General features: G+C 41.2%; 1 protein-coding gene across 1 annotated transcript; it reads right to left on the reverse strand.

Moving 5' to 3' along the window:
• Nucleotides 1-1,940: 1,940 nt before the first annotated feature.
• LOC134647765 (G2/mitotic-specific cyclin-B3) lies at nucleotides 1,941-14,165 on the reverse strand. Its single transcript, XM_063502062.1, has 8 exons — nucleotides 13,952-14,165; nucleotides 13,445-13,741; nucleotides 12,844-13,124; nucleotides 12,226-12,442; nucleotides 11,455-11,709; nucleotides 6,538-6,693; nucleotides 5,674-5,848; nucleotides 1,941-2,153 (listed from the first exon to the last, which is right to left on the reverse strand). Exons 2-8 carry the CDS (start codon nucleotides 13,733-13,735, stop codon nucleotides 1,990-1,992), a joined length of 1,539 nt encoding a protein of 512 aa, XP_063358132.1. The 5' UTR covers nucleotides 13,736-13,741; nucleotides 13,952-14,165; the 3' UTR covers nucleotides 1,941-1,989.
• Between the last annotated feature and the right edge of the window lie 28 nt (nucleotides 14,166-14,193).

Below are 14,193 nucleotides of genomic sequence, written 5' to 3' on the forward strand. Positions count from 1 at the left end.
ACAATTGTCACAAGAAACACGACAATTGTCACGAAATTCCGACACAGATCTCATTTTCTGTCAAGATTTACAGAAAGTTCTATTAAATCGTGTAACAATTGTCATCATCATCATCATAAACTGCGAAAGAGAAATACCTGTTTTTTGCCGATATAATAAAGTTTTTTTTAAATAATACAATGATAGTGGCAAACAAGAATACGGCCCGCCCGATGGTAAGCGGTAACCGTAGCCCATGGATGCCTGTGACGTCAGCAACAGTGACATTTGTCGAATTGTCGCACCTGTCGCCGTGGTGAAATAGGGGCCTGGTCTACATTACAAGTATACATACAATTATCATCATAACGAGAACAATTTGTCTAAAATTAATTGGTCAGATCCTATCCTAGGTTTCAAATAGCGTTGTGGCACCTTACATTAGCAAACCGTAACAATGCGACAAAGCTATTTAGAAAACAACTCGCGTAATGTCACCGTTCGAACGTTTCTCCAATTCTTACAGATTTAAATCTTACGTCTAGCCGATGTTTCTGTACAAAATTGAATTTCACTGGAAATGTTCTGAACTAGTTTTTTCACGAGTACAGTAAGTAATGCCAGCTGTATAATGGCTATCGGTTATTCAACTTATTTATCACTATTGCATTTATATTCTCTAGTCGAATAAAGTCTGCATAACATGAATAATTTTACACATTAACTTGTCATAAATGATGTGAGAAAATTCGCAAAATCCAGAGCACCACAATTAGATGTCGTGCATAATCGTTTTCCATCGTATTTTCTCGGAAACTTCAGTCAACCTCAGTACTTTTTATACTTAGACTGACTTAGCATAACACGTTCGTGCGTTTCCGAGAAAATACTACGGTAAAGGATTATGCACTACATCTGTACGATTATCACTCGTGTTGGCTAGTAAATTTCCCAAATTTTTACATGCTTTACTTTAGTATAGTAGTTCATTATTCACTTAGAAAACGTGGGTTACCGATAGCCATTGTAACTGGCAGCCTGGCCATCGAATAACGGCAGTAGAAAGTAGCTGGACTATAGATGTAGTGTATAATTATTTTCCATCGTATCTTCACGGAAATGGACGGACATGTCTTGCTATTTCCGTCAGTCTCGGTACAAAAAGTACGGAGGTTGACCGAAGTAGCATGACAAATACGAACATTTCCGAGAAAGTACGATGGAAAACAATTAATAATAATATGCACTACATCCGTACTGTATCACTTTAGCCGGCATTGCATTGTAATATGCCTAAAATGAAAAATATGGACACTGTAAGGCGGTTATCACACTGGATGCGATTCGCATGTCGCTCCGATGAGTGAGACAACGCTTTGCGCGTAATATAGCGACATCCCGCTCGCACATCGGAGCGACGTGCGAATCGCATCCAGTGTGATAACCGCCTTACATCCACATTCCACTAATAAGCTTCGTTTTCTTTGGGAATTTCGATCGACAATATAAGGGTGTTTCAGTCTCAACTGGTCAGTGATCGAAGCAGGCAGTCGAGTTAATATAAACGTGCTCTAACCACTGACAATCCAACTTCTAGACTGAGCTTAGGCCAATTATTTCATGAAACCGATGCTGCCAAAAATACGGGGGTGAGGGGGGGACGAGGTGAGCGAATCCCGTGCCGTGATTGGTCCGTTCAAAGACACGGACCAATCACGGCACGGGATTGACTCGAAGATGGAGTAACGCTACCGTATGTGTGGCAGAGGGGGTAGCGCGACTATTCTATGTCTAAAAGTTGGATTGTCTGTGGCTCTAACTAACCAGCAACTTTCTTCTACCACTATCCGGCCATACCATAATACTGTATCATCGCTCACACTGTTAACTATCCATTGGTGGACCTTATGCCTTTTGTAATAAGGTCCACCGATGTACAGTCAAGTGTTGCTGTTTGTATCAGAGCAAGCGTACCCACCTGAGTATATTGAGTAAGGTGCCATGGTGTCCTCAGCTGCTCAGCGTCTCATCATCGAGGAGGGGTACCTTGGCCACCTCAAAGAAAATCTGGTGCGAGTATTTGTTGCGGACGGTGCTGATGGCGGATTTGGGTTTCTTGTGCAGCGATGCATTCTGTTCTAGGACGATGGGGAGGATTTCTTGAAACGTGTAGCCTGGAATAAGTGAAATTGGTATTAATGGTATATCTTCATGAATCTAGTATAACTGGATTGGGCATGAGTGGTGGGGATAACTGACAGAACGGGATAGTCTTATGTATCTTTCAGTAGGAGTAGCAGCGAAAGCGCTATTATTGTTTGTCCTTGTCACAGTCTCACATCTTGTTTTATTCCCCACCGTAAATTGACCTCCGTGATTGGTCGAATTCATTTGTTGCCCACCATAACAAATAAATTTGACCAATCATTGCGTCGCATTGCGTATGTTTTGTCCCTCACGGACACCTTCTATGTATATCTTACTGAATTACACTCTTGCATAGCTATGCAGAGAAATTTAATTTTGAACAAGATTCTTGTACAATATTCTACACAGTGAATTTCGGCCAACTTGCATGGCTCCGATCTCTATTTTCTAGTACTAAGGCGTGGGCGTCCAGTTTAAAGAGCCGCCGCCGCCATCTTGCTGTCTGATTGTTTTACTAATGCGTAGTCTAGTAGACACTGTTATAACACGAACTAGAGAGTTAACTAGACCTACCCAATGAACTTAATTTTATGATGACTACTAAATATAATAATGAATATGGTAATAGAATTTGGTCCTCTTGCGTCCCTAAAGCTCTAAACAGCTTTCCCAGTGATGTAATTGAAAACATAAATAAGAAACCTAGTAATATTAAGGCTATTGTTAAAAAGGCACTGATAGAGATAAACGTAAAAAGACTCAGTAGCATGTAAAATATTTAATGGTAATTCAATAATTTCATAGGGGTTGCTCCCCATGTCCCTTAGTTCATATAATCTTAAAAATGTAAGATTAGTACTAAGTAATTGTAATGTTATTCTATAGAAAAATAAACAGTTTAAATTTTTTTTAGACCATTGCCTATGTTCATATTGACATACGAACAGACTAAGTTACCTGTATAGTAGTCGAGTGCGAGCGTCCAGTGTCCGAGGAATTTCATACGCAGCGCGATGTAAAGAGCCGCCTCCGCCATCTTGCTGTCCGAGTGTTGTACTAAAGCGTAGTCTAGTAGACACTGTTCTAGCACGAGCCGGACTATTGTCTATGTTTTCATTGATAGAAACACACTGCATTAGTTACCTGTGTAATACTCCAACGTATGCGTCCAGTGTCCAAGGGATTTCATACGCAGCGCGGTGTAAAGAGCCGCCGCCGCCATCTTGCTGTCCGAGTGTTGTACTAAAGCGTAGTCTAGTAGACACTGTTCTAGCACGAACCGGACTATTGTCTACGTTTTCATTGATAGACGCACACTGTATTAGTTACCTGTGTAATACTCCAACGTAGGCGTCCAGTGTCCATGGGATTTCATACGTAGCGCGATGTAAAGAGCCGCCGCGCCATCTTGCTGTCTGAGTGTTGTACTAAAGCGTAGTCTAGTAGACACTGTTCTAGCACGAGCCGGACTATTGTCTGTTTTAATTGAAAGAAACACACTGTATTAGTTACCTGTGTAATACTCCAACGTAGGCGTCCAGTGTCCGAGGAATTTCATACGCTGCGCGATGTAAAGAGCCGCCGCGCCATCTTGCTGTCTGAGTGTTGTACTAAAGCGTAGTCTAGTAGACACTGTTCTAGCACGAACCGGACTATTGTCTACGTTTTCATTGATAGACGCACACTGTATTAGTTACCTGTGTAATACTCCAACGTAGGCGTCCAGTGTCCATGGGATTTCATACGTAGCGCGATGTAAAGAGCCGCCGCGCCATCTTGCTGTCTGAGTGTTGTACTAAAGCGTAGTCTAGTAGACACTGTTCTAGCACGAGCCGGACTATTGTCTGTTTTAATTGAAAGAAACACACTGTATTAGTTACCTGTGTAATACTCCAACGTAGGCGTCCAGTGTCCGAGGAATTTCATACGCTGCGCGATGTAAAGAGCCGCCGCGCCATCTTGCTGTCTGAGTGTTGTACTAAAGCGTAGTCTAGTAGACACTGTTCTAGCACGAGCCGGACTATTGTCTGTTTTAATTGAAAGAAACACACTGTATTAGTTACCTGTGTAATACTCCAACGTAGGCGTCCAGTGTCCGAGGAATTTCATACGCTGCGCGATGTAAAGAGCCGCCGCGCCATCTTGCTGTCTGAGTGTTGTACTAAAGCGTAGTCTAGTAGACACTGTTCTAGCACGAACCGGACTATTGTCTACGTTTTCATTGATAGACGCACACTGTATTAGTTACCTGTGTAATACTCCAACGTAGGCGTCCAGTGTCCGAGGAATTTCATACGCTGCGCGATGTAAAGAGCCGCCGCGCCATCTTGCTGTCTGAGTGTTGTACTAAAGCGTAGTCTAGTAGACACTGTTCTAGCACGAACCGGACTATTGTCTACGTTTTCATTGATAGACGCACACTGTATTAGTTACCTGTGTAATACTCCAACGTAGGCGTCCAGTGTCCATGGGATTTCATACGTAGCGCGATGTAAAGAGCCGCCGCCGCCATCTTGCTGTCTGAGTGTTGTACTAAAGCGTAGTCTAGTAGACACTGTTCTAGCACGAATCGGACTATTGTCTATATCAATATTGATACACATACTGTATTAGTTACCTGTGTAATACTCCAACGTAGGCAGGCGTCCAGTGTCCAAGGGATTTCATACGTAGCGCGATGTAAAGAGCCGCCGCCGCCATCTTGCTGTCCGAGTGTTGTACTAAAGCGTAGTCTAGTGGACACTGTTCTAGCACGAGCCAGACTTGTCTATATCAACATTGATACACATACTGTATTAGTTACCTGTGTAATACTCCAACGTAGGCGTCCAGTGTCCATGGGATTTCATACGTAGCGCGATGCAAGAGCCGCCGCCGCCATCTTGCTGTCCGAGTGTTGTACTAAAGCGTAGTCTAGTAGACACTGTTCTAGCATGAACCGGACTATTGTCTACGTTTTCATTGATAGACGCACACTGTATTAGTTACCTGTGTAATACTCCAACGTAGGCGTCCAGTGTCCAAGGGATTTCATACGTAGCGCGATGTAAAGAGCCGCCGCCGCCATCTTGCTGTCCGAGTGTTGTACTAAAGCGTAGTCTAGTGGACACTGTTCTAGCACGAACCGGACTATTGTCTACGTTTTCATTGATAGACGCACACTGTATTAGTTACCTGTGTAATACTCCAACGTAGGCGTCCAGTGTCCAAGGGATTTCATACGAAGCGCGATGTAAAGAGCCGCCGCCGCCATCTTGCTGTCTGAGTATTGTACTAAAGCGTAGTCTAGTAGACACGGTTCTAGCGCGAGCCGGACTATTGTCTGTTTTAATTGAAAGAAACACACTGTATTAGTTACCTGTGTAATACTCCAACGTAGGCGTCCAGTGTCCAAGCGACTTCATACGTAGTGCGATGTAAAGAGCGGCCGCCGCCATCTTACTGTCCGAGTGTTGTACTAAAGCGTAGTCTAGTAGACACTGTTCTAGCACGAACCGGACTATTGTCTATATTGGCGTTAACAGATAGACTAACAATAATAGTTACCTGTGTAATACTCCAACGTAAGCGTCCAGTGTCCAAGAGATTTCATACGTAGCGCGATGTAAAGAGCCGCCGCCGCCATCTTGCTGTCCGAGTGTTGTACTAAAGCGTAGTCTAGTAGACACTGTTCTAGCACGAAGCGCGCCAGGGTCAATGTTGGCATTGACAGACGCGCACACTGTAACATTAGAAAAGATACTTACTGGTAGAATCCCTGGGTTAGTGGGGTGGTGCAAGTGGCGCTAAGAAGTCTAAGAATAATGGCTGGTGTAACAAACACAAATTCTTTATATAAAAATCAAAGTCCAATTGGTTTATCGGTTTGTGAGCTCCAATGCCATAAACAGACAGACAGACAAAAAGTCTATAAGCGTGTCTGTTTGAATTTCAAGTGGATCCAGAAAAAACGACATGTTACGATTGTATGGTGGTAAAGTATAGTTAAGATTCATCTAGTTAGGATCAGGCGTGGCTCACTCCGCGATTTCGTCGCTTTGCTACAGGTAGCTAAAAGTACATCCGTTCCACACCAATTTTGGTGGCTAGCCATAAGCCGCGCGTGGCGCTGTCGCCACCTAGCGGCCATATCTGTGCTGATCGCAACAGACGCGTTTTATTAGAGAGTGAGTCTTCTGTACCTAGTACTATTATTTATTCTGTGCTAGGATGCTGTGTGGCAAACTATTGAAGAAAATTCTCGAAGCCACCACAGAAATCAACAGATGTAGGAATTTTGGAGATGCAAATAGTTTTTCAATGTTCAAATATGTCTGTCTGTGTTAGTATTTACGGTAATTTGAAGAGCCGCTTCACGGCACTTGAAAACCATATTACCGACCCCTGAATGAATATGTACGGTGTACTGACCCGAGCATAGCGACGCAGGAAGCGGTACGATAGCGGCACGCCGAGGTCGAAGTCTACTGTTCGGAGTATGGTCATCTCCATTTTGAGCAGCTGGCTGAGTGTGTACGCGCCATCGCAGATGTATAGGAAGTCGTCTACTAGAGGGGGGATGCGTTCCTGAAAAAAAAAAAAAAAAAAAAAAAAATTAATCTGTTTATTTTCAATCAAGAGGTTAGTTGTACAATCAATCTCAGTTACAATCTCTATATTTGGAGATTATTTAAACAAGCTTAGCCTTATATGTGAACTTATATTGTTTTGTTACGGTTAGTTAGTGCTTACATGTTAATACTAGTTATATCTTACATTACAATTACATCATTATTAACACAACACAAGCAATTAAAACTCGAAGAAAGGTTAAGTTACTCGGTGACGATTGCACTAGTCAAGAAATATCAGTAACTAGCTTTTGCCCGCAGCTTCGCACGCGCAGGAGAGTTTTTTTAATTTTGTTTTTTTTTTTATGAATTTTGAAAAATCCTTTCTTAGTGGACCTTATAAGGAACCTACTTGCCAAATTTGGACTTTCTAGTCCCAGCGGTTTGGGCTGTGTGTTGATTTAAGTCAGTCAGTCAGGTCTTTCACGTTTATATATATAGATAAAAAACCGGACAAGTGGGAGACTCGCCCACCGAGGATTCCGTACATAAAAATATACGGCTTCCAGATTTTGCTCTTCTGTACAAATTAGTAATTTAGTTCTAGGTTGTCGACCTGGAATTAGCTAGCCGACCTTTCCGTTGGGGATGTATCCTATAAATTTTGAGTCCCTCGAGAGTCGAAATAAACGTTTTTTGCGGCATTAACGTCCGTATCTTTTTTTACGTTAACAGAATAAATGATGTTGTTGGCGGCTACACAAACGGGCAACAAAGTGATTCTATAGGGGTTCCTTTTTTTCCTTTTGAGCCCTAAAAGTAACGGAACCCTAAAAATATAAAATATCAGTCAGTTTTATTTTGCTCACTGTTTCTTTGTTCCTCCTTTCTTGTTAGGTACTCTAGCTGTAAGTTTTCCTATGGAATAAAATAAAATAAATCTCAAGAATACATCGGTAATTTTAAACATTTGTTATAATTATAACATTTGAACAGCGGGATAATCAGGGTTAATTAACACATTAACTGCCAGCGACTCGCTAGGGGAGTTCATTGTTCGTAGGCGCTTTTCGCTACATACGGGTTTTCCCGTGTTATCGGCTACGCTCGTAGCGCGTAGCTCACTATGGCACTGAATGTGTTAAAAGTAATGTCTCACTCGCGCAACGTCCCAAGTTATACTTGCTACGTCGTACACATTGTACGTTTTCATATTCCATTCGCAAAAATTAATAAAAACAAGCAACAACGGTTGCACTCCGGGAGTGCCGATAGAAGTGAAAACTCACCTCACTATGTTACCGACGCCCGATAACACGATACATACGTTTAGCGGCGGTATTCTATTTATTTCTTATAATTATATTATTATCATTCTCAAATAAGATCACACTTTTTCATTGACATGTTTATTTACATACTGCCATGACAACGTCAAATTATTTGAACATAGGTAAAGAGTCTTGAAAAGGAGTCCGCAACATAAATATTAAATAACATTGAGTTTTTCTTTATTGATTTAAATGCCATCTAAATTATGAGTGGCCACCTTACGGGGCTTACGGTCACGTGATCGCCTTACGCTCCTTACAGTCACGTGATTGCCTTACGCTGTCTCGAGTTTATCATTTTTTCCCCACCTCAAAAAGTGCCCAGCGCCGCTAAAGAAGTTTTCACTTCCAAAATTATACCTATAATTTGACTACGATAGTTTGTTTTGGAAAATAACTGCAAACGCATAAGCAAAACCTGCATAAATCATATTGGTCTTATTTTCATATATTATTGAAGCATTATACCGTAGAAAGAGGCCACACCAACTGTCAGCGTCATTTTAAGGATCTCCATACTAGTTTTACCTGTATATCTAATTTTAAATTACGGAACCAATACTACAAATCAGCTGTCATATTGTACTCGCACATGACAGACAGCTTAAACCTTCCACAAACCAAATGTCAAGGCGTGAGATTTTTACCAAACAGCTAACTAGCAGCTGAGGGCTTAGGGTGCATAAGAAATGAATACATTGTCAGTCTGACCTTACAGTGAGGGGTGCCATTGTGTAAGACGGACAGAATTCAGAGCATTGCATGGGTGGTTTTCAATTTGGCACATAAAATTGGGGTGCAAATATAAATTGGGAGTCTTGAAGACGTTGCTGCACCCTTTGTACAGTCACGCTCCGTGATTGTTACGCCATTTAGGGTTCTAGCTAAATAGGAAATTCCATAGCGTAAGTATGAAACAACCAATTTAGCTAGGACCCAAAATGGCGTAACAATCCCATGTGGCGACTGTACTTTTTGATCATGAGTAGCCCTTATTTAGTAGCAGTAAGGGTTATAAGTAGACAGTGAATTGTGTGGTAATTGGTGATATGTTTGGGGAAAAGGGAAGATTATTTATGATGCGTGGAAAAAATATGAAGTGTAAATAATTTGTCAGATATATCCGGTAGTAATGGTGGAGAGTTATAAGCGAAATATAGTCGAAAAAAAATCGGCCAAGTGCGAGTCGGACTCGCGCACGGAGGGTTCCGCACCATCAACAAAAAATAGAGCAAAACAAGCAAAAAAACGGTCACCCATCCGACCCCGCCCGACGTTGCTTAACTTCGGTCAAAAATCACGTTTGTTGTATGGGAGCCCCACTTAAATCTTTATTGTATTCTGTTTTTAGTATTTGTTGTTATAGCGGCAACAGAAATACATCATCTGTGAAAATTTCAACTGTCTAGCTATCACGGTTCGTGAGATACAGCCTGGTGACAGACGGACGGACGGACGGACGGAGAGCGGAGTCTTAGTAATAGGGTCCCGTTTTTACCCTTTGGGTACGGAACCCTAAAAATCTGCAAAATGAAACAAGAGAGGGTGTAAGGAAAGGCATAGACCACATCTATTCTTCTCACTTGAGGGTCTCATCGGAAGACCATCGCTGGAAGCCACCAGCAACATGCCGAGATGACGCCATTTCGTGGCACTTTAATCTTATTTTGTGTTTTCTTTTATATTATGTATAGTCTCGTTTGTTTGTGCTTACGAATAAATTATGTATATTTTATTAGGGTTCCGTACCCAAAGGGTAAAAACGGGACCCTATTACTAAGACTCCGCTGTCCGTCCGTCCGTCCGTCTGTCACCAGGCTATCTCACGAACCGTGATAGCTAGACAGTTGAAATTTTCACAGATGATGTATTTCTGTTGCCGCTATAACAACAAATACTAAAAACAGAATAAAATAAAGATTTAAGTGGGGCTCCCATACAACAAACGTGATTTTTGACCGAAGTTAAGCAACGTCGGGCGGGGTCAGTACTTGGATGGGTGACCGTTTTTTTTGCTTGTTTTGCTCTATTTTTTGTTGATGGTGCGGAACCCTCCGTGCGCGAGTCCGACTCGCACTTGGCCGGTTTTTCTATTCTATTAAGTGTTGTCTAGGGTTCAGTTGGGTTAAGTATTAGACATGAAACAGTAGACGCCGTGTTAAATTCAGCTTTATTTTTACTATTATTACCTGCATGTAATTTATTTTAATAATCTTTCTTCATATTTGCATCTTTTTAATTTGCGAGAATTATGCCTACAAAGCATCAACAAATAAGTGCTGCATTAGCAAAATTTATTCAAAGACACTGATGACAGTACACTGAACTGATAGATCATAGGGTATTTAACAGTATTTAAAACAAATTATTTTACACCATGCATGAAATAAAGTACCAGAAGATTAATAGATAAACGTAGACAGCAGTTATTTTTAGACACAATTTATTTTATATTTTAAAACCCGTATAAAACTATAAAGAGTAGGTAATTTGCTTGTGACGTCACATGCTAGTGTTTCATATAAATTCCATAGTAATCGGTTTGAGAGTCCGAAAAGAGGAACTCATTTGACGAGTATAGATCTTTTAGAAATACACCGCCCATCCCACGCTGCGTCTTTCTTTACTTATAGCCATTCAAGAAAAACTAGTACTTAGGCCGGATTTACACTTGCAAGTTATATTTACGTAAGTAGGGGCAACGCTACTTGTTAGAATGAATGTCATATGGTATTTCAGTGCCCTTTACCAGATATAATGGCCCAGTTGAGGATTTTAAAAACCTTACAATAAACCCGAGTTTGTACATGCGGAATTGTACAATTTTAATGTTAAGTGTTGATTTAATAAGTGTGTGTACCTATTGCCATACGATAAATAAATAAAATAGAAACCGTGTCCCTATTACTACTTACTGAAGCTTTATGATGCGCTGGTGGCCTAGCGGTAAGAGCGTGCGACTTGCAATCCGGAGGTCGCTGGTTCGAAACCCGGCTCGTACCAATGAGTTTTTCGGAACTTATGTACGAAATATCATTTGATATTTACCAGTCGCTTTTCGGTGAAGGAAAAACATCGTGAGGAAACCGGACTAATCCCAATACGGGGCCTAGTTTACCCTCTGGGTTGGAAGGTCAGATGGCAGTCGCTTTCGTAAAACTAGTGCCCACGCCAATTACTGGGATTAGTTGCCAAGCGGACCCCAGGCTCCCATGAGCCGTGGCAAAATGCCGGGACAACGCGAAGAAGAAAGAAAGTCCCTATTACTACCTACGTAAACTGTCATTCAATAGAACTTGCTAACTATGTAAACAAAAGTTACTAGTAAATTGACATTCAGTGTCAATTTTAGTATGGCGGTTTGTTTACATAGTTAGCAAGTTCTATTGAATGACAGTTTAAGTAAAACTTACAAGTGTATCTTGGGCCTAGTGTTTAACACTTACGTCAAACTTGGAAGCGATGAACAGCGCCGAAGCCCCAAGCAGCTGCAGCTCTTCCTTCGTAAGGTGTTCCTTCTCGGCCTGCTCCACCGAGGACCTGGTCAGGTACAGGTCCACCAGCTTCACCGCCAGGTACAGCGTCTCGTGGTTCAGCTCGAAGCTCTCCTGGACCTCTACCATCCAGTCCACGAGGAGGGCTCGCATCCAGGAGGTGATGCCTTTCAGCCGGGTTAGGTAGTCGTCAACGGGGAATAGTTGCTGGAAGAGTATAACTTATAAACAAAGATAAAAAAAAAATAATAAAATATTTTTATTGACAAAAAACAAGTTACTAAGTGGGTTTTGAAGTCCCTGACTTCTGAGCTAGGTAAAGACCTGTGTTACAGAAGTCAAAGATGGGCCGAGTATTCGGTAATTATTCGGTATCCGGCATAATTATTTTACAATGTTCGTAGTCTGCCGAATAGTTCGGTTCGAAATGTCGAATATTGACCGAATAAACTAATTCTTTTCGCGGTCAGACTTCCCTTCCTTTTCATAACCATTCCTGGCCGGTCCAGGGGAAAGGTCAAAAACACGTGCATATCGCAGACCTGTATGAACTTGTTTTCAGCGTTTTAGGCAGTTTTAGCCCATATTCGGCCTATCTCTACTTATAAGTCGGCAATGAGCATGTATAGCAGACTGTACATTAGGAAATCACCTCCTTTTATAGAAGTAGCGTAAAAATATAAACAAGCGTTGAAGTTAGAAATAAGTCTAAATCCTACTCACCTCTCTATTTTTTAAATAATTGAAAATATCCATAGCGTATTGCGATACTTGGAACACATCGTTCCAATTCTCCTTGTCAAAGTCCGCGACTCCCGCAGGGGCCTGGTGGAAATCTGTCTCGTCGTCCAGGGACTTGTTGGCTGTGTCGTCTAAGTTGACTTTGTGTAATTTCTCGCTGATCGCCTTGCATTCTTCTTTTGTGGGGTCTAAGGGGCTTCTGTAACGGTGTAATATAGTGAGAACACATGACGTCTGTCACCATACCCATGCTATTTGAAAAATACTATTGTCAGTAGATACTTTTACATGCTACTTATACTAATATAAACCAGTACATATTATCAAACAAAAGGAAGTTATTCTTATAATTAGCAATGCTGACCAACTTATCTTTATCTTACTTAGTTGTTGATTACAATAGTGTGGATGATAAGTATTTAAGTCAAGGTTTCAGTTTATATTCAAATTTTGATGATTTATGTGAAACTACTACAATTAGGAATTTAGAAAAAAATAATGCAAACGGTGCATCAATTTCTATCCATTACTTTTTCTCAAATTTCACAATTGTAACAAATCTTTCAAATGAAAAAAAGGCAGGTATAAATCATATCTTACATATTTTCTAATGCAGTCATATACAGTGAAGGCTCTCCAGAGACATCACTCCTCATAGATTTAGCAGAGTTTGAAGCGTTGCTCTGATTCTGACTCTGATTTTCCTTCAGCACCTTTTTCTCAATGTTCTTAAGGATGCCGTTCTGGGCCCGAGTCGCGACAGGCTTAGGCGGGTCCTTGGCAAAGTGCTTCTGTACAGACTCTAGGGCATTGGTGGCTACTCTTTGCAGCTGTTTTGTCTTTGATGTTTTGCCATTTACTGTGACTTGTGGTTTGATGTTCTAAAAATAACATTGATGATTAAAAAAGACTGTTATCATAACATGTGCTTTCTTTGTGGTTATACAGTAGTTAACATTGTTAATGCATATTTAGTTAACTTTAATTAAGATCAGTTGAGAATAGTTTAACTTCTAAAATTTTGGAGGGAAAGTTCATTGACCTGTATCAGGATGTGAACATAGCCTTACCTTATGATCATTAAGTCTAATAGTTAATCATCTACATCCTTAGTGATGTTTTACACCAAAGAAGTCAAGAAAACCAAGAAATTGAGTACCCTCTCTGTACAAAAAAATAACAGAAATATATTTTGTTTAACCTTAAGTGAAGGAAGCATTTTAGACTCCACTGTGACCTTTTTGAGAGGCGCTGCTTTGTCAGGGGCTGCGGATTTGTTGAAGGCGTTAGTGAGGTCCCCGAACGCCGCTCGCTTCGCCGTCGCATCTTTCAGGGGACTGTCGGCCTTCCTCTTGTTTGGCATCTTCATACTGTCTTTGTAGCTTTTCAGAGTAGCCATCTGCTTACTCCTCGTCGTGATGCCATGACTCAGGATGCCGTTCAAGTTTTCATTGACGCCGATTGGCTTAGATGCCAACCTGGTTGGCGCCATTACACACTGAAAAACGGTAACCAGTTCACGTGCACTGCTTCAACGTGGGATTAACACTAAGCACACAAACAGATAAATATAAGAACACGTATGATAAAATGTAAACAAGGCTTTCGAAAATTTCACGTCTAACCGTCTAAAAATGGAGGCAAAACAAGCGAACGTCGCCCGTTGAGACAGCGTCAAACGGTTATCTAACGATTTGTGAATACTCACGTTTCTAGACGGCGGCGGCCGTTGTGTATTAGTTTAATAGTTATTTAAGGAGTTGCACGTCCCGATTGTTTGCTAAGAAATGTAAAATATTATCTAAACTTAACGAAAGTCCAGCCTGAAACCGGACTGAACTCCAACAACCACAGACAGAAACCGTTGCTTTAAAATTCTATTGGGCATCCACCTGACCAATGGCAGAAAAGCTTGTGATTTAACGCTCCAAACTACGGAACTTAAAAGAC

Source organism: Cydia amplana, chromosome 5, assembly GCF_948474715.1.
Source record: "Cydia amplana chromosome 5, ilCydAmpl1.1, whole genome shotgun sequence".
Lineage (NCBI taxonomy): Eukaryota > Metazoa > Arthropoda > Insecta > Lepidoptera > Tortricidae > Cydia > Cydia amplana.

Bases quoted from the DNA above. Each gene is read 5' to 3' on its own strand.
- LOC134647765 (XM_063502062.1), bottom strand. From the start codon at position 13,735: ATGGCGCCAACCAGGTTGGCATCTAAGCCAATCGGCGTCAATGAAAAC. The intron at 11,710-12,225 runs GTGAGTAGGATT...ATACTCTTCCAG, and splicing joins ATTATTTAAAAAATAGAGAG to CAACTATTCCCCGTTGACGA. The intron at 5,849-6,537 runs GTCAGTACACCG...CTAATGTTACAG, and splicing joins TCCTGCGTCGCTATGCTCGG to TGTGCGCGTCTGTCAATGCC.